At 37.7% G+C, this 26,739-nt stretch overlaps 1 protein-coding gene across 3 annotated transcripts in view; it reads right to left on the reverse strand.

Moving 5' to 3' along the window:
• The window catches only part of itprid1 (ITPR interacting domain containing 1), a 151,933-nt gene that overhangs the window by 90,359 nt on the left and 34,835 nt on the right, over nt 1–26,739 (reverse strand). For all 3 annotated transcript variants that reach the window (XM_039753176.1, XM_039753174.1, XM_039753175.1), the window contains exons 3-9: nt 23,814–23,856; nt 19,031–19,074; nt 17,547–17,603; nt 15,394–15,445; nt 5,659–5,745; nt 4,116–4,318; nt 1,731–2,308 (exon numbers count right to left, since the gene is read on the reverse strand). In XM_039753176.1, coding sequence (XP_039609110.1) covers nt 1,731–2,308; nt 4,116–4,318; nt 5,659–5,745; nt 15,394–15,445; nt 17,547–17,603; nt 19,031–19,074; nt 23,814–23,856 — 1,064 coding nt within the window. The remainder of the gene's footprint in view (nt 1–1,730; nt 2,309–4,115; nt 4,319–5,658; nt 5,746–15,393; nt 15,446–17,546; nt 17,604–19,030; nt 19,075–23,813; nt 23,857–26,739) is intronic.

Raw genomic sequence — 26,739 nt, forward strand, 5'->3', positions numbered from 1 at the left:
CAGGAAACCTTTAGAAAGCCATTATCACCAAATAGAGACCATTTGGAACAGAGGTGAATGTTTCAAGGAAAGGTCAGTCTGCCAAAATTACCTCAAGAGCATAACAACTCATTCAAGACATCACAGAGGATCCTAGAAAAATATCTGAAGAGCTATAGGCTCTTCTAGCCTCAGCTAAGGACAGTGTCAGTGAAGCCACAGCAAGAGAGAGACTAAATGAAAATGGAAGAGAAGAAAGATGGAAATCTCTGCTCCCCAAGAGTAATATCACTGCACTGTGATTAGGGGGTTTGTGGCAATGAATTATTTTGTTATAAAAACACTGTGTCTCTGGACTTGAGGATGTGGGTGCAAGCCAGTGAAAAGCCATGTGACCGAAGGATGTACAATGGGGAAATTGGCTGATTGCTTGTTCATGAGACAACATGACCATCCCACCAATTCTTTATTGAGGCTAAGCAGTTTGTTATGGCAAGCACTTACACCCACAAAGTATAAAAAGTTCTGAGTAGGAGAAACAAGGGAGGGGAGAAAAGAAAGAGAAGAAAGTTTGGAGAACAAAGAGCCAAATTGGGTGATCAAGCAGGTGTGTTTCATAGGAGGCAAGGCAACTGGGGGAGGTTTGCATCTGCTGAGAATTGGAAGAAGCAAGAGTGGTTATAAGTTTTGGGGATCATCTCATGGATGCTGAGGAATGGTAGTGGAACCAGGCTTTGGGTATCCTAATGGGTAAGTACCTGAGATGGCTGAGACAAAAGCCAAAACATGCCAAAACAAGCCAAAACAAGCCAAAGTCGTCCCACCTTTGCTGAGCAGACCCAAGGTGCTGAGCAGTCGAGACAGGAGAAATGGACGCACTTGGGCTCAGAGAGAGAAAAAACAGCCAACCCAATTTTAGGTCTATGTTTTTTACCTTGATTTTAATGTTCTTTTTGGATATATTTATTTTTTGGCTTTAACTACCACCAGAACACTTACATGGATTATTTATTTATTGAAAATTTCATTGATTAAACACAGCTTTGTTTTGGGATACATGTACTAAGCACTACTTTGCACCAATTCTATTGTTTGTGTCTTCATTGCACTAGTCCTTCCTTGATATGTGACTATTAATGTCCTGGGAAATGGGTAATGCCAAGGCTGCGGGCACCCAGGATATCAAATGTCATCTTGTATTTGCAATTTGGTCTCACTATGCTTCGGGTAAAGCTAATATAGCTTTCCACAGTAAGAACATTATACCTACAATAAAATATGGCTGGGATAGTTTAATGGTGTGGGGATACTCTGTGGATCTGGACCTGGGGGACCATTAATGAAAAAACTATAAATTCTGCACTTTACCAGTTTTTTCTTAAGAGAATTTCCAGTCCTCTGTCCATGACCTGGAGCTGAATCATAATTAAGTTATGCATCAGGACAATGACCCAATAACTGACTGGTTCAGAAGAAACAAAATTAAAATGTTTGAGTGGCCTGTTCTCTTGAATTGAACCCAATAGAGATGTATCTGAGTTAAAGCTGTTCTGCAAAGAAGAGTGGGCTAATGTCTATTAACATAGAAGTGAAAGACTGATATCAAATTATAAGAAATGTTTAATTATGAATAGTGCTGTTAAATTTGCTGCAAACAAATAATGAAACTTTTTCACATGGATGATAGGTGTGTTGTACAATGTTCCTTAAATAAAAAGAGTAATGATTTATAAACTGCAAAATATATTTACCTCTTCCATTTCAAAAGAGTCTGGAGCCTTGTTATCTGTTGCATGTCTTTTCTTCAGGATGCTAGACATGCTACAAGATGAATCTCTTGGTCTAATTCTGGAAATGTCTGTAATTATGGAGTTTTCCATTTCTCGTGTGCTTGAAACATGATCAGTTTGAGAATTCTCTTTATTTGCATCCCCAGTGTTTGATTTAAAGGAGAAACCATCAGGAGCTGGACTTTGCTCCTCCTCAAGAGGACCAAGACACACACTTTCTGTAAAGTGTGTAATACGTCTTTTTAATAATGGCTTATCAATTCCTTTAGGGCGTGTGAAAGCTTTTTGTCCATCTTCTGTTTCAGGTACATTTTGTGATTCTTGTCTGCTTTGCATTTGACCTAGAGCTTGTTTTGAGGCTCGTCGTAATAAAGAACTCAGCCTGCTTCTTTTCTTTTTATTACTGAACGCTTGTCTGCTGTCGGTTCTATTAACGTCAGATTTTGGAGCACATTGCTCGTTGTTGGAGCTAACATTGTTGAAAAGGGATGAAAAGGCACTGGTGACATTGTGCAAGACCTCCAGCTGTCGGAATCTAGCTGTTTAAGGAGGAAAAGAATCAAAACAAAATATTTATTGCTCTGAAATAATAATACACTTTTACATAAATTAAATGAAACACATTTAACTGTAGAAACTGTAGAAAGTAAAATGTCAGAACAGTGCAATTAGTTAATATTTATCTCAAAGCAAATTAAAAAATATATTTTCTTTTCTCATTGGTGTATCTGTCATTTCCTAATTCCAGTCTTTATCACTGCGTGATGTTTCAATATTTAACCAATCAGCCATTACTGTGAAAATCATGCATAAAGAACAAAGGGAAGTCCTGCATAAACCTGGTCAGACTTCTATGGGAATGAAGGAACAATCTTTTAATGTTATGTCCACTTTTGCCTGGTCCCTTTCCATTTTAAAACAATTTCAAAAATGCATCAAAACAATCATGTTTCCAAAGATCCTGTTGCGGAGAAAACCTTCAAAGAAGTTTGTCAAGGAGTGCAAATGAGAATGCAGAACATTTCTTTATTTGCGTAGAGTTATGCACAAACGTCCCCACAGTGAGCAATCAACTAAACAATTCATCTGCATTTATACTTTTTCTAATTACCATCACATCATCTGAATCTTAATATGCGGAACTCCAGTCAACTTAATCCCCTCTTAATTCCTGATTCATGTTGATTCTCCTATTATTCTGAACACCGCTTCATTAAGTGGGGTATTTAGTGGAATATTCCATTGATCTTTGCACCTCTTCATAGGGTGTACAGGCTTTTCCATCAGTTTATCCCGCTTTCTGGAGGAGTGTTTATTACTCATTTACCTATTGTAACCTTGGAAAATCACATTTGTGGCCTCTCTAAGACACAGAAGAGAACTCTTGTGTTTTCAGCTTTAAGTCTCATTTGGTAAACCCTTTAGTTGCATTCAGTCCTTTTCCTTGTGTTTAATAATTTATTCTGTTAAGGCTTCATATGTATAAATACTTCTAATAAATTGCAAAAGAATATTATATTTTAGCTAAAAATTCCATAATACTTTATAAGTAGAAAGTTATAATACAACTTTCAGATATCCTTCATTGTCAGAGCACAGGCAGATTAAGTGACTTGTTCAAAGTCATGCAGTCAGAGTCAAGGGTGTAACCTCAACCTTATGGTCTAAAATCTTATGCATTTGCCACTAGTCCACACCGCCCTCATTGATGAAAAACATTTAATTTCCCCATATCTAGAACTAATTCACATTACATGCTGTTGTACCAGACCATCCACGTAGTGCCACTACTATATGAATTTAAAATCTGCAATGTATGAGCAAAATTGGACAGACATACAATAACTGAGGGGCGAGAGGTGGGGTGTAAACAGGACCCATATGTGGCCAGTTGAGATGCTTTTAAAACAACTATTTGATAATCCACACTGGCACTAAAGAGATCTGCCTTGCCAAAGAATCCTATTTACAGTAAATACTATTTTTTGCTTCCTCCTTCACTGGTATATCTGATTTCTGTGATTATCTGTTATTTCTGGCACTGTATCAAAGCTGATATCTTCCACGAAAGTCATTTACCTTTAAGCAAACAGTTTTAAAGGGCATCTGACATTTTTAAACCAGGACTGTACAAAAAGGCATGTAAAATCCCCACTGGATTCATTCTCGAAAACACATGCAAAAATTCTCCCAACTTGGAAAAAGCCAATGAATCATCATCACTTATTTCTAAGCTAAATGAGCGTTTTTAGACCATTACTAAATGATGTCCTCTTCCCGTCACTCACCAATATATGGCTTTGTTCAGTCTGCTTCAAAGCATATCAGAATTATTATAACACTTACTAAAAAAATCCACATTCTCGACTTCCATGCGTTCCTTTTGGGCCTCAAGGAATAGCCGGATATTGATTCCTTGTGCTACTGAAGGATTATTGATAAACCTGGAAGGTATCTTGACTGAAATATCAGGCTCTTCTCTTCCGAACCCCAAGTCTAACAATATCTCTTCAGGGTCATCTTTCCAAAAATTCAGCACATCCATGACACTGCAGAAAAAACAAAAACACATTTTAAAAAATCATTGTTTCTTAATGTATCTATTCACTTTAGGAGAGAAGTTTGTGTATATAGTGATGCAGTTGTCACTGCCAGCTCAGTTCTGTCAGACAGTAGCCATTCTCTTTTCCTAAATTTAGGCTGTTACCATCAGGCTGCAGATTTCAGTTCTCAAGGGTAAAGAGCAACAGACTTAAGAGCTCTTTTATTCCTAGATCTATAATCATTTTGAATTCTGTTGCTGGTAAATTCTGAATTATTATTCTGTGTACTGTTAAAGGTAATTGTTCTTCTTTGTACTAATTGAGCATGTGCACTTGTGATAACACTAGTTTTCAGTTATTTTATCTTGGCTTATTTTCTTGTAATTCTGCAACAATGGTTTATGTTTAAGCCTTCTTGCTGAAAACAAATTTCCCTCTGGGATACTAAAGTCTATCTAACCTAAGCTTGAACATTCCATAATAGTGACTTTTGATTTTGTATTACAGTTTGGCTTTCTGTGTAATATGTTTTATATAAAAAAGCCACTTCCTTGACCCAAGGAACCTCTTTCTCTAACCAGTAAGTCTTTACCTCAAATTCTAGTACAAGTTCAATTCACCGTCTTGCATGATGGCTATAAATATACTTTCTGACTATTTCTGGGGTTGTGGATAGATGTTTTGCAGTTACAAGTAAAGCAGACAAGAATGTTAGCTAGTGGACCCTCTCGTTCCAGTTGGAAACAATGAGTCTCTAAGCCAGCTTCCTAGCATTTTATTTTAGAGAGAAATTATAGCCTAGTGGTTATGCAGAATCATATTTTCTTTGTTATAGTTCTCCCTGGTTTCAGTTTGAAAGAAGCGACACTGTCACAGCTACACAGCTTGTGCCGGTGCTACAAACTGTCTCTCTCTATACAATATCTCCCATTCTCTCCACTCAGCCTAGTTTTTGGCACACCTTCTATGAGGTCTGTCCTGTAAGTTCATAGCAGAACACTAAACGTTTCCATTCAGTGCACCAGTCTCTCTTACTTTCACTCTTATGTTTTCATTAGTGTCCTACGGGTTTAACTTTCAGAGCTCCACCTGTGACAGTGTCTACCACACCCTAATGCCCTCTGTCTTATGACACTGGCATATACTGAGAATCTGTCATTGCTAGTATAGCACTTTCTCATTCCTTGGATGATTTGCATGAGAGCAAGGCCCTGAGCCAACTGTTGTTTTTAAACACTTTTTACGTCCTTTAGTGTATTAATCCTCTGTGAAAAGTAAATGTGTTTAAATGTTCTCAGGTAACATATATTTCTAAATCAAACAAAACGATAAAACAAACCACTGACCTCTTGAATTCACTGCTGACTGAATATGATGATGTTAAGCTGTTCCCCCTTGAGAGTATCGAATTGTCAAGTGATGCCTTTGGATAGCTTTAAAGTTAAAGAGACAACACAGTACTTAGCAAAGTAAATATTGTACTGTATATCTTATTTTCCTCAATGACCATTGGTTGCATGCTATACCTCATGATGGGTGTTAGCAGGCATACAGCTTAATCAGTAACAAAAGTGAAGCATAATTAATGGCACAAAAATAGTAAAATATTTTTTTAATATTCATCATACTGCCATGACTCAGTCGATTATTTACCTAATACTTCTTAATAAAATATTAATGAGGCAGTATCAGTATATTCAAAATGGCAACATGCTTTGTTAGCTCTCTTGGATTGTTGTCAAAGAACTTGCCTTAAGGAAATGCAGCAGCAAATGTGAATGCTTTTTCTGAACTAAAACCTGTTTGCAGATTCAGCTTGTATAGAATGTGAATTACTATCAGCATTCACCTTACATTTCCATCCAACAAAGGGCATCTTGAACCTCAGAAATCAGAGGGAGTAACTATAAATTCACATTAAATATCACACTGGGAATCATCATGCTGTTTTATTCAGTTTTCATTATTAAATAATATATAGTGGGTTACATTATGTAAAACATTTCATGGAACGAAATATATTCTGTGGTAGTTCGTGCACAAATAGGGAATCTGAGCAAAATATGGCAGAGATAGGTTCAATGGTGTGAAATGGCATATTGGACATACACAAAGTACATGCTTGATTCAACATTCTGCTATAGAATCGCCGGTTCTAAAACCCATGATGTTTGGGTTATAGAGACTTGCAAGTGAGAAATCTCTTTGTTACTGCATGCCGGAGCAGCTTCTAATCTGATGCAAGCATTGTGCTTCTGGGTGATACCAGCTGAGCTCTCAATCAGCCCCTGTGCGCTTCAACACACAATCACACATCCAGCTAAATATACGTATTAGATACTTTATATAGCCTGCTTTTGACATTTGACAGGAAGGGTTCAAAATGCATCCCTATCAAGCTCCATAATAGTTAATTTTGACATTTTCTCTATTTTTGAAACAATTCCTTTGATAAAGATCCCTTCAATTTTGTTCACAACATTGAGAACGAAGCGCTCAACCAGACGTGAGGGAATGTGTACAGAACTGGGACTATGGCGAACAGCAAAATCAAATGGCTGCAAACTAATAGACCACCTTGTGAGCAGGAAATTCATATCCTTCTGCCTGCAGAGTCACTGGAGTGGGGCATGGCCAGTCACCAGGGTAAACTGCCTGTCCCACAAGTAGTAGCAGATTGATGCCACTGCCCACTTGTTTGCCAAACATTCTTTCTCAATGATTGAGTTATGCACCTGGGAAGCAATTTCTGGCTCAGAAACGCGATGGGAAATTCTTCCCCATTGAAAGTATGAGAGAGTACAGCCCCCAAACCAAATGCACTCCCTGTAGAATAAACTCCTTAGAAAAGTCCAGATTCTACAGAACTGGGTACAAAGACAAAGGGGTCCTTAAGTCAGAGGAGGATCTTTCCCAATTATCAGTCCAGACAATGCTGAAATTCTTTCTGCCCTTCATCAGATCAGTGAGAGGGGCAGCTCTGTGAGCAAAGTTTGGAATGAACCTCCTGTAATAATCAGAAAGTCCGAGGAAAGCACAAACCTCCTTCTGCATTTCTGGACACAGATACGCTAGTACCTGAACCACCTTGTTCAACTGAGGTCTAATCAAACCATCCCCATAGAATACCCCAAATAATGTGTTTCCAAAATACACAATTTAAACTTCTTACAACAACAACAACAACATTTATTTATATAGCACATTTTCATACAAAAAAATGTAGCTCGAAGTGCTTTACATAATAAAGAATAGAAGAATAAAAGACGCAGTAAGAAAATAAAATAAGTCAACATTAATTAACATAGAATACGAGTAAGGTCCAATGGACAGGGTGAACAGAAAAAAAAAAAACTCCAGAAGTTAGGATTAGCTGTCAACCCAGCCAGCCTCAAACTGTCAAGCATTGCTTGCAGGTAGCCGAGATACAACCACCAATCATTACTGAAAATGACTACGTCATTGAGATACGCTCCAGCATATATGGAATGGGGTCACAGAATCTGATCCATCATCTGCTGAAAAGTCATTGGTGCACCATGGAGACCAAATGGGAGTCTGGTGAATTTGAATAACCCATCTGGGGTGGTGAAAGTAGTCTTCTTACAGCTGGATTCCTCCAGCTGCACCACAATCTTCTCCAATAAGTCATCAATATGTGGCATCGAGCATGCATCAAATTTGGAAATATTATTCAAGTGTCAAAAATATATACAAAACCAAATGAAGCCATTTGCTTTTGGTACCAGAACAATTGGACTGTGTCATTCGCTATTTCTCTCTCGAATCACACCCAAATTGAGCATCTGCTTAACCTCCTCGCATATCATATTTTCTGTTGCTTCTGGAATATGATACGGGCGTGTCGGTACCTTTATACCAGGCTCAGTCACAATCTTGTGTTCAGCAATTTCTGTCAGGCCAGGCACTGCCAAAAACACATAGAAGTTCCTTTTGATTAGGGACAGCAACTCAGCTTTCTAAGTGTCCATCAAACCATCACCAATAGCAATCTCCTTTTGAGACACTGCAGAGACAGTGGTTAATAGCTCATTAGGATTGTGCCACTCCTTCAAAATATTAACATGTAGAATTTATGTGGGCTTTAGCCAGCCAGGAATCCTAACCTTATAGTCCATAGGATTAATTCGTTCCTCAACTACCGCAGCACTGGGCCACTTTGCCAGAAACTTATGTGGGTCAGATGGTATCAAAACAAGAACCCAATCGACCTTTTTGAATTCAAAAAGTTTGCTTTTTCTATTATAATTACATTTCTGGGCCTCCTGTTCATGTTGCTGATGCTCCACAGTGATTGAGGATGAATCAGAAATATGTTCTTGCATCCCGATCGACAAATTTTGCCCTGTAAGTATCAGTGCGAACCCCTGCCCATTCTTCCCAAAAAATGTCCAACACCCCTCATGACCACATGCCTAATATAGTTCAACTGGATTTAAGCCGGTAGATGCTTGAGTAGAACAGGAGGAAGGGCAAAACACCATGTCCCAGCAGGACGGGTCGTCAAGAGCCACCCACTGAATCATCTGTTTTAAAGTCTTGTTAAATCATTCAGTCAGGCCATTTGCCTGGGGATGATAAACAGTGTTGCTGAATTGTTTAATTGCAAAGCTCTCACATAGCTGTTTCATGACACAGGAAGTAAGGGGCATACCTGGCTCAGTTAAAATCTTGCGTGGAATGCCAATACAAGTGAACACCACTGACAGGGCCTTAGCAAAACCCTGCATGTTAGTGTCCCACAGAGTAGCCACTTTCGGGATATTGTGTTGCATAACCTAGTAATACAAGTATATACCAATAACCATTCTCACTCTTGGGAAGTGGACTTACAATCTCTAACCCAACTCTCTCGAAAGGGACATCCAAAATAAGCATCAGTAAGAGGGGAGTCCTAGCCAGCCTATGAATGGAAACAGCTTGACAGTCAGAGCAAGACTTATAAAACTGTTCAACATCTCTGACCATATTCATCCAATAAAAGTGTTTTGAAATGCAATTCTTCTTCTTATGGCTGTGAGCAATTTTCAGTACCGTCTTTCTATGACCACTCAGAACCATCAACTGCTCAATCAGCCTGCCCCCAATGTGATCGAAAATCACCCAATACAAGAAGCAAACCTTATTTAAAATGTGTTGAGTTTTGAAATATGGGCCCTCCTGCTCTTCATAGTAACAATCATCTGCAACATGTGCTTGTTTAAATGCAAACTCTAAGCTGCTGTTGTCTCATTGCAGGTGCGCAAACTCTACCGGTGTGTCAGCCCCAGCTTTCCCAGAGCCCGAGGCAGCAGTCCCTTCTTTTCCCAGCCAATATTTCCCCAGAGCATGAAGCTGCTGCCCCATCTGAGGAGGCTGAAAGATGCCGGTGCCTGCTGCGAAGAGCCCTCTAACTGTCTTGGGGCCTCATGCATAACGGCGTGGGTAGAATTCGCACTATAACATGACGTAAGCGGAAATGTGCTTACGCAAAAAAAAATCCAGGTGCATAAATCTTTGCGTTCGTCAACTTCCATGTTCTTCCACTACATAAATCCCGGTCAGCGTGAAAAGTAACGCACGTGCACGCGCCTGCTGTTCTGCCCTAACTCCTCTCATAATTACGCCTCTTTGAATATGCAAATCAATATAAATAGCCCTTAAGATCAGCCTTCTGTGAAAAGACAATGGCAAAAGTATGGGGGAAAATAGAAGAATTTCAGTGAATACCAAGTGGAGGCAAGGAAAAACTTACTATTTGTTGGTTTAAACAGTGGTATAAACAACAAAAGGAAGTTGATTGAGTGACACAGCATGTCGGAGAAACTCGAAAGCTCAAGTTCACAAAGTTGCACAGTGCCCAAAATAAAAAAGAAGTTGTCACATATCAAAGTTGCCATGAAAAGGTGAGTTGTAGCCCACCGTCTGAGTGTCATCCATCCATTATCCAATCCGCTATATCCTAACTACAGGGTCATGGTGGTCTGCTGGAGCCAACATAGGGCACAAGGCAGGAAACAAACCCAGGAGGGGCACCAGCCCACACACTAGGGACAAATTTGAATCGCCAAAGCAGCTAACCTGCATGTCTTTGGACTGTGGGAGGAAACCAGAGTTCCCAGAGGAAACCCACGCAGACACGAGGGGAACATGCAAACTCCATGCAGGGAGGGCCTGGGAAGCGAAACCAGGTCGCCTAACTGCGAGGCAGCAGCACTGTGCCACTGTGCCACCATCTGAGTGTCATATGAAAGCTTATTAGGGTACAGAGAAATAAAAAGGCACACATTGGGAAAAAGCACAAAATGTCAACTTTAATCTCAAAATTTCCACTTTAATCACGTAGTTTATTTAGTCATAAAAGCAGAACATCATAAAGTTAATCTTAAAATCGTTTAATTTACTAGCTTCTCATATTCCATCGTAACTAAAGTAGCACGTCAGATCAGGAGGGGCGGGGTGGGGTGACACTGACTCAGTTTACTTTCCTGGGTAAAGCGGCTGTCTGGAGCAGAAGCTTGTCGATGTTGAATCCTCCTTTTCTTTTTCCATCGCCTTTTCTAGTAAGATGCAACGATGAAGTTCCTCTGCAGGCTGAGCAGTACATGTGCATTGATCACCGCCAGAATGTTGTAACACACAGCAACTGGCCACCTGCATGTTCTTGCGCACTGAATAAGCTCCTGATCTGACTCTAAGTAACAGCGCCAGCATAAATTCACACCCGATCTGACGCTGTTCCTTTTCAAATAATATTGCATTAGTGTGATGATGTTTTCACATATATTGTCTCTTTCAGGTGTGTAATAGAAACCACAGCATTGAGAGAAGTGTGTACATTGAAACAGGTACACACATTGTAAATGTAGGAAGGACAATCCTTGCGTGTGTGTGAACTGTTAACATTTGAATCTGATGATTGCATATAGCGCTGAACTTACTGCTCTGTACTATTCTGTCCTCTACATGTCCTGGAGTACAAAAGAAACAGAATACAGCAACATGTTGGAACTGGCAAGAGCGGGGAAAAAAAAAAACACGGTTACTGATTACAAACCGCAAGATGTTATGCGAATGAATATGAATAATATTAATAATGTTGCATCCGTGCCACAAAGTTTTCCGAAGTGTACTATACAGGTCATAAAATGAATAATTCCAAATATTATATATACCTATGTCTCTGTTTTTTTTTGACATCATAGACCATAAGATGTATACTAATTCAGAGTGATCAGGAACACTAAATACAGTAAAACCATTAAAAAAAAATCAGGTGACGGTGAGATACGAAGAAGGCAGAAGGTAGTGTCTGTGTGTCAGCTTTTATCCCTCCAGATGTGAGAATGTCCAGTTCCATTGTCTCAAAACACCACTCACATCTCCAGTTATTCCCAGTTTCAAATAAAAAAAAAACAGCGTCTGATCCCTGGGTGGGGGAGCGGTAGTATGTATCGTGATCATGATTTAGAGAGAATAACTGTGAAAAAAAAAATGGTAACTTTTACAAGTCCTATAAATGTACACTGTGTGTTACAGACGCAAACAAAGTGTATGTGTATAATATTAACAATAAGAGCAGCTCACTACTGAAAATGGCAAATATAAGAGTGAGTCGGGATCAAACCGGGGACTCTTGATTACAAGTCAGCAAATCTTACCGCTACGCCACGGAAGCCATTGTTCTTTTCCTTGAACCTTTTGTAAAAGTGTTAATTGGATCTTTGGACTTCAGGCTTCAAACATTATACAGTTTGTGCCTACGTTTTGTCATTTACTACTAAAATATGAAAAATGTTTCTGTTTTAAAAATGTGTTTACACAGATCATTGTAGAAACGGAACACACATGAAAAGTGTGTGTTCCAAATAACGATCTGTTATTTCCACTCTAAAACTCCACTTCACTCCCAGATAATCAATCAAGGCATGAGCTGGGAGAAGTTGATGCACGTTCTAAGTCGGTGGGGGGATGGAATAGCCGGCTGCTTGCTGCTTGTCTTTATTTACATTTACAGGACAAAGGACAGTGGCGGAGAGGTGCGAACGGATTTAAGGTGGGCCGGATCTAAGAGTTTTTTTGTAGGCTCTGGTAATTCTAGTGTTAACGCCCCTTGGCTGAGAAGCTCATAGCCATACAGATAAGGATTTACTGCTTCAGGAAATCATAATCATCAACTCTCTTGGGAGGAAGATTTCGCATGACCTGTATCTACTCGCTGATCAAATAAGCGCCAAGATAGTAACCCAGCCATCCCTGTCCAAGTGCATCAACATGAGCATGCATTCAAAACAGAATAGGAAACACTCTGGGCCATCTGAAGGAGCCATCTTTATAAGCATATCTCTGGGACGGATAAGAACAGGAGTGCCTGCAGGGGCTTCATGTTACTCTGGTGAAAGAGGAACGTTTATACCTGTTGAGGATCCATCTGTGCAAGGACCAACTCATGTTGCTACTTCTGACGTGTGGGTAACAGACTTTCACAGAAGAGAAGGAGGTGAGTCCAGGTTTCCAGAAAAAATCAGCTTTATTGTTGTTAAAGACAGGAACATTCTGTGGCCTGCAGGGGGTGCACTGACTGCCCATACTGACACAGACAGACAAGTTACAGCACACCACATGTTTATTTACTAGGGGAAATGGTTTCCAATTGTTCCCCTCAGCAGCACAGTACATCAACCACCAATATGCACAAGTAAACACAGTACTTCTTTCTTTCTTATTTTTCTCTCTCATGCTCCACTCCTCCTCTAGCAAGGGTCGTCCTCTCCCTCCAGACATTATCTGGAAGTACTCCCAGGTGTGAAGGAAACGCAAAATAGGCCTCTGTAACTCCACTGGCAGCCCCCACGGAACCCAAAAAGGCAGTGCCAAACTCCAATTTCCATGAAGTCCTGCAAGAATCTGAGGTGCCGCTTCAACCCAGAGGGGCTGCCATCTAGCTCTCCAGGGGAACCATTGTCCTATGCACATCTGCTCCCCTGGTCCTTCCAGTATACTGGCCTCCCAGCTGGGAAATGGCCCCAGCCGCCCATCACAATTTTCAAAGCTGTCACTCAAAACACACACAGCATACAAACAGTGATGATGATGCTGTCCTTCATTCGCTCCATTCTCAGATCAAAAGAACTGATAGCCTTCCTGAATAAAAGGGGAGACAGAAAGTGAGCTCAAGGCCAAGTCAGTGACCAGTTTTAAAATGCTCCTCTCATTAACAACAGGCGACTGACACATTACGTGGTAAGCCAGCGAACATGTAGTTGCACCAGCAATGGACAACAAATTCCAGCCTGCATTAATGGAATTTCAGTGCATAGAGCAGTTGGGGTGTTGTAGTGGTCTCAAAAAATCTTACAATATTAAATTCTTTATATGGCCTGCTTTCAACATCTGACAGAAAGGGTCTATAATACATCCCTATCGAGCTCCAAAATAGTTAATTAGGTGTTTTCTATATTTTTGAAGCAACTCCTTTGATAACCATCCTCTGAGAGATAAACTTCTTTTACATTATTTTCCATTTTCTTTCAGGACATTATACAAAATCACTGCGGAATACACAATATAGCTAAAGCACTTAAGACATTAAAATATAGAAATCATTTACCTTTGTCTCCCTTCCCAAGAATGTGTAAAGCACACATCTGTCTCAGCCTCTAATGGGTGGTTCACCCCATCAAGGATGTCATTCAATATAGTTCAAGTTTTTCGAGATTATAGACATAAACCTTTCAGTGAAGTCTCAGTTTATAAGTACAGGATTGTTTTTAAAATTACGAATACTTTTTAATAGTTATTGTATATATTATAAAATAAAATAAAATCCTATTAAATATCCGCATGTTCGTCTAGTCATGCACGTGTAATAGGTGATCTTTAATAAGGAAAAATCAATTTTACACAATTTAGTGTACAACAAAAAAAGAAAACATTCTAAAGTGATCTGACTACAGTGGCCTTTGCTCATATCATCATTTTTTTCTCACTTGGTTTACATCATATTTGTTATGCAAATATTAGTCATCCATTATCAGCAAATGACTTCTATTTATACAAGTGTAGTTTTATGATTACTCACTTTCTCCATGATCATGTGAGCATGTGTTTGCTTTGCCTTTTATGAGGTGCAATAAAATATGTGTGACGCAGATAGAGCAAAGTGCTGTTTTAATACTTTCAGCTTACACACAAACACAACACTATGGGAAAGTGCAAAGAATGTGGTGCTTCCACGAAAAAAAGGTGCCAAGAAAGCCCAAATATATAAGACTAAGCACATAGGCAAGGGATTAAAAAAAGAAAGACAAAGTGCAAAGTAACCACCAAATCCCTGTAAACATCTGCGAGCCCCTTGTCCTAAGGCCATATGCTGCCCTTCATTATCCAGGAGATGTTCTACCCACATGCAAACCTTCCAAGGCCTTTTTCTCCGAGCTTGTAAGAGACAATGGCACTTCTTACATAACCTGTCCTCTAACAGTCTGCCAGATCATCCTCTTAGGTTATCTCCTCTTTCTCTTTTAGGGTATTTATTGGGTCGTGCCGTTATTCTGTGCCACCCATTTCCTCCTGAACATCTCTTATACAATGAGAAACCTACCACAATATCACATGCACACTACATAAAAAGTTACTGAACTTTACAAAATTAAAAAAGAAAAAATGTGCATAATTTATAATAGAAAATGCCTACTTAGAAATGTGAGAGAATAATTCTGAAATTATTTGAAAGTAGTGCCAGTGGGGCACTGTGGCATAGTGGCTAAGATTTCAAACTATAAACTACAAGATTTTGAATGGAATGGTAGTATTCCAATTACATACACTGTTTTAATGAAATAATCAAACTTTTTACACTTAGCAACTTTCATTTGATAAAATATATTCTTGTCACTCCAGCAAATGTACATAAAGTTCTGTACTAGATTAAGGCAATGATGCATTAATACGGTGATTTAATAATTATCATAGTTTGCTTTACCTCCTTAAAAAAGATTTATTATAGACTCTTACCTTATGTTTTCATTTATGGTTATTTGGTTTTGCCTCCTTAAAAAAGATTTATTATAGACTCTTACCTTATGTTTTCATTTATGGTTATTTGGATTTGCTCACTGGAGTACACACAGGCTGAAAAAAATATTCAAGACTTTGTGAAGAAATTAGTTTATAATTTGTTCTACTTAAATAATAAAGTAAAATATGCTCACAAATTGTTTAAAACATGCTTCACTTTGAACTAATCAATACAAATTTCCTATGTATAATATCTATGTAGTGAATGCATTACAAAAAAACAATAAAAGCCACATCTTGATCATTTTAATAAAAAAATTTAAATAAATAAATTGCAAAAGTGAAGCTGCCTCACAGCTCCAGCATTCTTGGTTCCATTGTTGGTCTAGACATCATCAGAGGAGAGTGTGCATTTTGTCCATGTGGTATTGCTGTTACTTGCCAACATCCCCAAAGATATATGGGCTAGAATTACAGACAAATCTAAATACGTCCTATATGAATGAACTTCATGGCATGTGCATGAGTGTGTCTTGTGATAGACTGATGTACCATTCAAACTTAGTTCTGAACTTGTCGACATCACTGTTGGGATATGTTCCACCTGCCAGACACCCTGAAATAAATTGAAAATGAATGGGAGCAGACTAAGAAACTATGCTCAGATGTTGATGCTCAAATGTACAATTTATAGGTAAAGAGAAGCTTATCTATATGAGAAGAATCGATTACCATCATATTAAAAGCTTAAGCTTTTTAAGCTTAAAAGCTGACACCTGTAAGTAGTAGATATGGGAAAATGGCAGAATATATTGTAGTGTACTTGTTGCAGCTTACATTGCTGTCATATTTTTTAATTTTCGATGAGAACACAGGGACACAGTTGAAAACTTGTTAATGATAAGTTCTGCAGAAGCATTAAGGAAACTTTTCTTCACACAGAGAACTATAGACACATAGAAGAACTTCAGGGGCCTTCAAAACTAGACTTGATGTTAGTTTGGAAGAATTAAGAGAATAGGACTGGCAAGCTTTGTTGGACTGAATGGCATGTTCTCATCCAGAATGTTCTAATATTTAGAAACAGAAAACTTGATTATTGTTGTGCATTTACTTCCATGGTGTGATGTTTGCCTTGTTTTGAAAGTGTGTAAGGTATTCTATTTTTCAGAAAAAGAGTCTAAATATTATTGTTTGTGTTTCCAAAAGTACTTATTCTCATTCTTATTCTCAAACCTGCTGTCAAGGACAGCACCCATAAGTAGGTGGGCATCCTGGCCAGGATGGTGAAAGGTTCCTTACTTGAACAAGGGGCAAGCCTTTCGGAGGCACAAGGTTGCCTCATCCAGAAGAAAGGTAGAAAATGCTAGTGCAGTAGCAGATACACTAGTGTCGCAGCAGGGATGGACCAAGGAACAATACCTGGCCAGGAGGCCAGTGTGACAGAAGCACAGGGGGAAACAACCTGGCAGGGCTACATGATCCTGCGGCACACTAGATGGCAGCCTCCTTGGGCGATGCTACCTGTATGGACACCCGCAACGTATGCTGGAAACTGTAGTCACATAGAGCAGCTTTGTCAGGTACTGTGGGTACCACCAGGAGGTGTTACAGGGATCCATGAACCCTACTTTTTGAGGCTTCCAATTGTGCTTCCAACAAGTTATGCCCTAGCACTCTTGAGTACTCGGGGGTCCAAGATAAAAGTAGCCACTCAACCTCATCCAGACAAGTTGGAGTGTGGTAGAAAGACAAAGCTCACCTGGGACGAGTGGAGGTGCAAGAAAGAGAGAAAGGGAAGAAGAGAAGGATTCATTTGTATTTGACAGAGAAAAGCCTGTATTAGAAAGATATTCTTAGGATAAATCATTTGTTTGCACCCGAGACTTGTGCCACTGCGATTGTGTTGGAGGTTTGGGGTGCTGCAATGCCCACTGTTGGTCCCTTCATGTAAACAATTAAGGGTTTTGGAGGGGCTTGTGCCTATACTGGTAGCATTGGACACAAGGCAGGAAATAAGCCAACACTGTGTAAAATCCCATTACAGGAAGCACATACCCACATTTGCAACTGCATTAGGCCAATTTTGAATCACCAAGTATGTAAACTTTAATTATCATTAGTTAAATTATAATATGATAATGCTAGCAAATATACTTTAAAACTTGTCTACAAAAGCAAAAAAAACAAAAAACAAAACAAAACAAGCTTGTACCTTCCACTCCCAGCTGTAAATCATCTTCAGTACTAGAGAGCCTATTCAAATGTCCACCTAATAAGAGAAAAAAGTAGAGCACCTCTTTTTAAATGCTGCCGCTTGGAAAAAAAAGTTAGAACTGTTGTGTAGTGTGTAACGTTACGCTCATTTTTATTTATAACTGGCTGTCCCCCACGGCTCCACCCGCATAGTAGTAAAACAGGACAAACTTTAAAAATCAATAAAAAAATAGCTGAAGTTCAAGGTTCTTACCTGTTCTGCACCTAGTGGCAAAGACCAGCCCATGTATGATTCTGAATAATAAACCTTGGCTTCACCCACAGGGGAATGAATACAAGGGCCTTTTGAACATTTCACATGAATCTTATGACTCAAGGTGAATTTGAAACAAATTCCAGAGAAAGAAAGATTGAGAAAAAAAAAATAAAGCAAAAGGAAGAGTATACAAGTGGAACTTGGAATATTTAGCTGGAAATTCATTAAAGTGCCTGTGAGCCCTTCACCACTGTGGCAAACTTGTCCCTTGCTGTTCCACCCACCATCTTCTCACTATGCTGCTTCAGATTATTGCACATATTTTAATGTTAGCAAAAGTAACAACATGATTGATGTGAAAGCAAAAAAAAAACATGGCTTTCTAAGGTTTGGTTAACAAAAGTTCCTTTTATTTTATTTGCACATTCATTTGTTTTCTTCTCTCTCTCATCCTAATTTTAAACTGACTCTTTAGAAGATATAAGGCAGTGAGGCAGCAGTAACTAATTACTACACCACAGAAACACACACACACACACACACATATACATATATATATGAATTGAAAAGGTGTACAATGGTTTTGTCATAATAATAAATTCTAACAAATCTCAAAAATTAACATTAAATACAGGCAATTATAAATTTAGTATATCTGTTCAGTCAGAAGAGGGAAGTACTCAACTGAATATTTGTCTGTAAAAATGTTTTATATTTTTGAAATAATAATAATAATCTTCTTCTTTTGGCTTCTCCCGTTAGGGGTTGCCACAGTGGATCACTTAATAATAATAATAATAATAATAATAATAATACATTTTATATAGTTTCTCTCCAATGCTTAAAGCAAAACTAAGAAGCAAGTATTTAAAGTGCATCCTCCATTAGTTCTAATCCTACAAAATGACAAGGAAGATAGGTTTCAGAAGTTAACATATACTTAAACACACTCTTGCATAAAATAGAGAATGGGAAAACATTTTTCTGTACATGCTCATTAATTTTTTCTTTCTACTGAAATAAAGCAATTGTATTACAAATAAAATTACATGTCAGAATTCTAAAATAACTTACCAGACTCTTTTACTGAATTGTATTATCAACACTTGACCTTCAAAAGTTCTTTGGTTGAAAGAAATTATTGCTTATCCAAGGTCTTTAAAAATAGCCTATTAAAATTGAGTCTGTTTGATGTTACAGAAAATCATGCTTTGATGCCGCCTTACCTGTTTGGTCTGAGTTCTGAAGCGTGTCATTATTTGCATCTCTCCTGTAAACAGAAGTCAAGGTCAGATGTATGGGCTGAACTAGTAAACCAAAGCAGATGCATTAGGTTTACAATGTTTTACTCTATTTCAATAATTACTAAAGCAGTAACTAATGAATAAAGATGTCACTTTAGCTTGGAAAAAATGAACTATTACCACATATAATTTATCTAAAATTTTTACGCACAGCGGGTGTCTCAAAGATCCAGTGAAATGGGTTAGAATCTCATGCACAATTTGTGCCTGTCTGTGAGGGGTTTTCTCTGAGTAATCTACTTTTTACCTCAAAGACTTGCTAGAAGGCATGAATTCCAAATTGGACCTGTGTGGTTGTGTGCACAAGTGGGTTATGTAATGGACTGATGCCCTGAACAAGACTGTTTCTGACCTTATGCCCATTTTTTACTGGGAAAAGCTCTGGTTCAGTGATCCTGCATTGAATTAAGAGGTCTGACAATGTTGTTATGGTATGTTATGCACTGTACAGGTTGCAGTTATCTTTTTTTCTTCAAGAAAGCAGAAAAACAAATGACTTCTGTAGAACATGAATCTTGGAAGTCCTGGTAACTAGAAGTAACTGCAAACTGAATACAGCAGTGGTGTAGCTAGGGGTGGGCGGTCCACTCCAGGTGGCACATTTTTGGGGGCAGCATTATTGGCCAAAAGGCTCAGTACAATTCGTGTGTAAGCAGCAGGATTCGGAAAAATATCATTCATGGATGAAAAAAAGTAAAATTCTCTGATTTTTATACACAAATGCTTCAAAAATTATTTTCAGACTGTCCTTCTGTGATGGCATCAGAAACAGCAGTTGAAATTTGTGAGGCAATAACAAAAATAAACATAAACATTACACCAATAATAATTTCTAGGAAGAAAAACAACTCATTTACAATTTAGAATTTCATTTAGTTATCAATCCGAATGCATAATTATATTAAACTAATAATTAGAACACGGCTTAACAGTGCATCTATACTATATTCTTGTCTAGTTAAAGCTTATGAATAATTATATGTAAAAAATTATTGCTGTTTCTCTATATATGAATAAATCTATGCAAAATGTATCTTCATTTTTCTCTATACATTATTTTAATTTTATTATTATTTAAATAGGTTAACATATTCAGATATGTCTGCGGTGGGCTGGCGCCCTGCCCAGGGGTTTGTTTCCTGCCTTGCGCCCTGTGTTGGCTGGGATCGGCTCCAGCAGACCCCTGTGACCCTGTAGTTAGGATATAGCGGGTTGGATAATGGATGGATGGATGGATGGATTCAGATATGTTGGAGGACGACAAATTGAAGCACCGCCCCGAGCGGCACAAATTCAACCTATGCCACTGGAATACAGTAAATGAATGTGAAGGCTAAAGAACAGCTGTGAATTTTTCTTTGAAGCTAATAATTATTTGTTCATTTTGCATTACTGATAAAAATATTAAATATTTTTTAAGATTAAAATATACAATTAATAAATGGAAAAAAGTATCTTCCATTCTGTCTGCATGCATTTTTGTTTAAATTCAGAACAAAGAAAGTGTTTTCTACACATGTCACAAATCTTTTGATCTTTAGAATGAGTCTTACAGTATATTACACATGCTATATTGCGTTTTTTATTTTTTAAAATAAAACTTGCACAGGTTATTAAAACCAGTTGTTTTAAAAACATTTTAGAATATCTTTAGGAACTGACTTTATCTGAACAAAAGTAAATGTTTTTGTAAAAAACACAATTAGATGCAGGATATGAAATGTAATTAGTGGCAATGAATAGAACAACAATCGTCAAATACTTACTAAGTTTAAAAAGCTTAAATATAATCTTAGATCCTTAAACACTAGCCTGATTATTATTCAAACAGCTAAGTATAAAAGAAGTGGTGAGGTGTCTTTTTGCTGTTATGCACCAAAATCTGGAATACTTTACCAATAGAGATTTGCCAGGCTAATAATGTGGAACATTTAAAAAAACTCCTAAAAACCCACTTTTAATATATATAGAAGTCTGTGAAATATCATATACTGTACTTAAAGGATTTCCAATCATTATTAACCTCTTCTTTTCTTTTCTGGTTTAAAACATCACCACTGTCTGATCAAAGTGTTGTGCAGCCATCTTTGATGGTGGAATCAATGTGGAAAGTCCCGTTCTCGACAAGGCACACTGCATTAAATCTTCTAGGATGAAGATTAAAAACAATGGGAATACTTAAGCATATTTATGCTAGATGGAATGTCTAGTGGGGACTAGGGAGTCCTTTGGCCTTGGAACCCACATCATGCCCCTGGAATTTAAAAAAAAAAAATGACCATAGCACTGGATGTATCATTAAAATCATGAGAGACTTAAAAACTAATCCATAATTAAGGACTCTAGTTTATCTGTTACTAGCAGGTATACCCACCGTTGCCCGGAATGTGTTACATGGCATTACGTACGGAATAAGCACTACAGTGAGATGAATTTACGTTATTTACAATGCGTTGGAAAGCGAACAAATAGCACCAGTCAGTCAGAAAGAGCAACACTGAAATCGTACTGTGAGTTGGAAAATGAGAAAATACCTCCACAAATACAGAAAGCCAATGAGTAGCACTGAAACTGTACTGGGAAAAATGGTGGGGATGGATGCTCTGTTTGTAAGGAGCATCTGTGTTGAACTGTGCTGCTATCTAACGGATGTTGGCGATGGTAACTACAGAGAGAAGTGACATACAACCGCTGCCATGTGTGGGGAAAATGGTGGGGGAAGGATGCTGTCTTTTTAAGGCAAGTCTCTGTTCATCTTGGTGCCATATAACGGATGTTGGCGAATGAAATATAGCAGTATCATTGCGTGGCAATTTAAAGAAACATGGGTAAAGAGAAACGCACAGGGGCCAAAACTGCCGCTAGATGGCGCCGCCATGAACCTCTGCTTTTACGTCCATATGGCAGTTCCCCGTTACCCGATTAAAGCAGTCGGCCTTCTCATGGTTGGACACTTCTTCCATCTCTTGGCAATTTAAAGCAACATGGGTAAAGAGCGACGCATTGGGAGCAAAGCTGCCGCTAGATGGCGCCGCCGTGAATGTCTGTTGCAAAGTGCGGTCATCTTGTCGATGATAAATACGGGGACATGTGCTGAACATTGTGTTTGTGAAAAGGTGCCCTGCGCTTCACCGTGAAAATGTTTCCCAACCAAACATACCCCATAACCTACTCCTGGTCACAAAGGAGCCCCATCCCCAGTTTGGTGGCAATTGGACGCCCAGTGCAGATTTGTATGGAGGACAAACAAACATACTATTTTTGTTATTTCACTTATATATTCATATACTTAATTATTTATAACTTGTTGTTTTTCTTTGCTGTTTTTAAACTTTTGTTTTCAACGTCTTGTAAAACACGTTGAGCTACATGCCTTGCATAAAAATTTGCTATAGAAATACATGTGGTTCTTTTTGTTACTATTATAAGGATTAATTATCCAGTCTTCTTACATGGTACAAAGTTTTATTGCAATTACTCTTAAAGACGTGTCCAAACAAGAATTATTTTGCTTATTTATAATGCTAAAGGAGTAAGGTTTTCTGTATGGAAGCAGGTCATACAAGCTAAACTGGTACAATTTGTAGATAATAAAACATTATCCGTCTATCTACCTATACATCTATCTATCTAAAACTTTTGTCTACTGCATTGCTCATCACTCTTCCTTAATAGTAGAATTTTAGAATACTAATGTAAAAAATATTTGTCCAGTTATTCAAGAAGTTCATGAGTTACCCAGTGTCATAAAGTGGTTTTGTTATTTATTTTTTACAAGGGTTTGTCATATTTTAGCATGGATCTTTTGGATCCATTTTTTTAAGTACACAAATCTGAATTTGCTAATAGATTATTAATCCATTATGTATTTAAAGTGCTAAAAAATTATTTTGCTCCGTCATTGACGCCATGTTATTTCTTCCAGCCATTTTGTGAGTCCCATCATTAAAATGCAACTGCTGGTTGCCAGGGGCTTGGCCTTAGAGTTTGTGACATCATTCAGGTGACAGGTTAAAAAGTCAAATCTGAAATTACTTTCCTCTCCAAGCTTTGTTAGATTACAATTTTTAGTGTGACTCTGTTTAAAAACATTTTTTATGACTACTGATCCTTTGGCAGTGAAATGTTGACTATGATTCTCAATTTATGTTTTAGTTTTGATGACAGTACCTTTATTTTCCAGGTTAAGACTTTGCCTTATTTATTTAAAGACATTTTTTCTCCTGATCCAACACCTTCCTAAACTGTTAGTTCTCTACCTCTAGCAGAATACCCAGGAGACTACTTGTCTGTTAAACTCTTGCTGAAATGACCAAACTATTTAATCCAACTTTTTGTTTCCCCCTTTTAAAACCAACATATGTGAAAACAAAGTTTAAAACATCATGTTTAACATTAACAAATGAGCACAATATTTTTTAAAATCTTTTTTTTTAGCAAATCAGAACCAAAAGAATAATATTCAGTTTATAATCAATGTGTATGATGATAAATGGTGTACTTTTCAAGCCAGAAAATTGTAGCCTCTTGGGTACTCCTTGATACTAAAATTGAAGTAAATGGGTCAAAAAAATGGATGACATGGTCCCTAATACTAAGAACAGATGGCTGCACTGATACCCAAAATTAATAATATTAATTGAAAGTTAAAGTTACTTAATTAATTATATCCATAAAGGGTTTAAAAAATCTAATTTACACTTACCCTGAAAGTATCCACTTTTGGATGTTCTCCTCTTTGTAACCTCCTGAAACAAAGATGAATAAAATATTTTTGGGAGTCATAATAAGTTATAATATGCGACTATAGGATGAAATGCATAAAAATCATCAGGAATATTCATGTTTGACAAAAAATATTATTTAATGATAAAAACAAAGAATATGAATTAATGAAAATGTACGATGCTTAAATCAAATTAATTAAAGGAGCTACTCCAAGAAGATAAATTCACTTTGGATGAAATAGAAGAAAATAAACTTAGGACAATTGATTTATCTTTTTAGACTCATCAAGCAGTTCAGAAATGTTATTCAAACATTATTTCAGCATCATTTACACTTATTCACCACAAAAATAGCAGAGCAGAATTAATTAAGTGTTTAGATTTTGATTCTTGTAACAGTCTTACTAAAATACATTCAAGTTTCATTTTTAAGGGAAAAATGTAGCCTGTCTAAATCATTTGTTTAATTGTAATTAAAAGGTGCTCCCAACACACAGTAATAATGCAGTCATGTGAAAAAGTAAGTTTAGCTGAAAGAGTTTGATGCTTTGTATATCAAATGGGACTATGTAGAGTGCTATAGAGTAAACACCATGTCTACATCAGTTACCATTGCAGACAAGTTTAGGATGAGGAAGGGTGGGTTAATACAAAACCAACAATACTCACAATGGAGGGAATAATGGAAGGATTGGGAAATATAAGACAATGTAGTTTTAATAATAATACGGTATCTACTGGGCTTATCAATAAATATCTGTGCTTGTTGTCAGAGTTTATTAACACATTTCTCCTTCCTGCCTCCTAACATAGCATTGCTAATATTACTAGATTCCTCTTCCTCCTCACCAGGCAAGCCCTTGACACCGCTGTACTTTTGTGAGTCACTCCCAACTGCCGTATACCTCCCTCTAATTCTGTGCTAGGACTGGACTGGCCAAATGTTCCATTCTAGCTTCAGATTTGTAGTATCTGATCCTGAAGAGAGATATGTGATGGTCATGGGCAACTTATTTAACTGTAAAATAATTCTGATAAATGTTTATGCACCCAATGTTGATGATAAGGAATTTATAAAAAATGTATTTGCATCCATTCCCAATGTGAACACTCATAAAATTATAATGGCTGGGGACTTTAATTGTGTTTTAATTCCACTCTTAGATAGGACTCCTGACACAGGGGGGATGACATCTAACACTACAAAGACAATTACACAGTTTGTAACTGACCACAACTTATCAGACCCCTGGAGGATTCTAAATCCAAACTCAAGAACATATTCTTTCTACTCACCAATACATCATTGCTACTCAAGAATTGATTATTTCTTTATAGATAATAATTTCCTGCCTACGATTAAATCTTGCAAGTAAAATGCTATTGTTATTTCCGACCATGCACCTCTGATCTTGGAGCTAAAGTCACTATACCCCACACACTCACCTCGCAGATGGCATCTTAACCCGCTTCTATTAACAGACGAGAAATGCACAGAAATTATATCCAAACAAATCAGTTTCTTCCTAGAGACAAATACATCCTCAGAGGTTTCTGCAGGAATACTCTGGGGAACTCTAAAGGCCTTCTTAAGAGGACAGATTATTTCATATCTTTCCCACAGGAATAAATTAGAAACCAAGAAAGTATCAGAGCTAAAAAGCAAAATTACTAGAATAGATGAAGAACATGCCAGGATTCCAAGCAAGGCTCTACATAGGAAAAGGCAGGCTGTGTATTCAGAACTCAACCTCTGGACAACTAAAGAAACTGAACAACTAATTTATAAATCCAGACATCATTACTATGAACACGGAGAGAAAGCTAATAAGCTTTTAGCTCAACAAATCCACAAGCAAGAAGTTTGCAATGCAATCCCAGTAATCACCAACACGAACAGAAACAAAATCATTGACCATAAAAATATAATGCACGCATTACTAGAGACTACTATAAATCCTTATATTCTACTGAGTTTAAAGAAGACAATACACAATCTAATACATTTCTGGATACATTACAAATACCACAAATAGATACTTTTAGTGCGGAGGAACTGGATAAACCTCTGATGCTATCAGAATTACTAGATGCTATAAAGTCACTTCAAGGCAGGAAAGCAGCAGGCCCTGATGGCTACCCTGTAGAATTTTATAAGAAATTCTCCGCTCAGCTAGCTCCCCTCCTATTAGCAACATTTACAGAAGCTAGAGACAATCAAATTCTACCTCAAACTTTTCACCAAGCATTGATCACCGCCTTTCCTAAACAAAATAAGGACTTATTACAACGTACATCATACAGATCAATTTCACTTCTGAATAATGTTAAGATACTCTCAAAAATTATAGCTAGAAGGATGGAGAAAGTGCTGCCTTCGGTAATATCACAAGATCAAACTGGATTTATCAAGGGTCGACGCCCATCTTCCAATCTTCGACGCCTGTTTAATGTAATATACTCACCAACAAAGTCAAACACCCCAGAAATATTATCATAGGATGCAGAAAAAGCATTTGACATGATTGAATGGAAATACCTTTTCACTAAATTAAATTAAATTGAAATTTGGGTTTGGCCCAAACATCTGTGAATGGATCAAACTACTGTATACCAATCCAGAAGCTTCAGTTTGTATTAACAACATTCGTTCAGACTACTTTAAACTAGAACGTGGTACCAGACAAGGATGCCCCTTGTCACCACTGCTATTTGCAATCGCCATTGAACCACTGGCAGCTCACTGTCGAAATGCTGATCAGATAAAAGGAAATATCAGAGAAGGACTAGAACAGAAAATTGGAAAAAATTAAGCAAGACTTGCATAGATGGTCAACCCTTCATCTCACTCTAGCTGGAAGAATTAACATTGCTAAGATGAATAAGCTTCTTTTTTATTTCAAA

Source organism: Polypterus senegalus, chromosome 5, assembly GCF_016835505.1.
Source record: "Polypterus senegalus isolate Bchr_013 chromosome 5, ASM1683550v1, whole genome shotgun sequence".
Lineage (NCBI taxonomy): Eukaryota > Metazoa > Chordata > Cladistia > Polypteriformes > Polypteridae > Polypterus > Polypterus senegalus.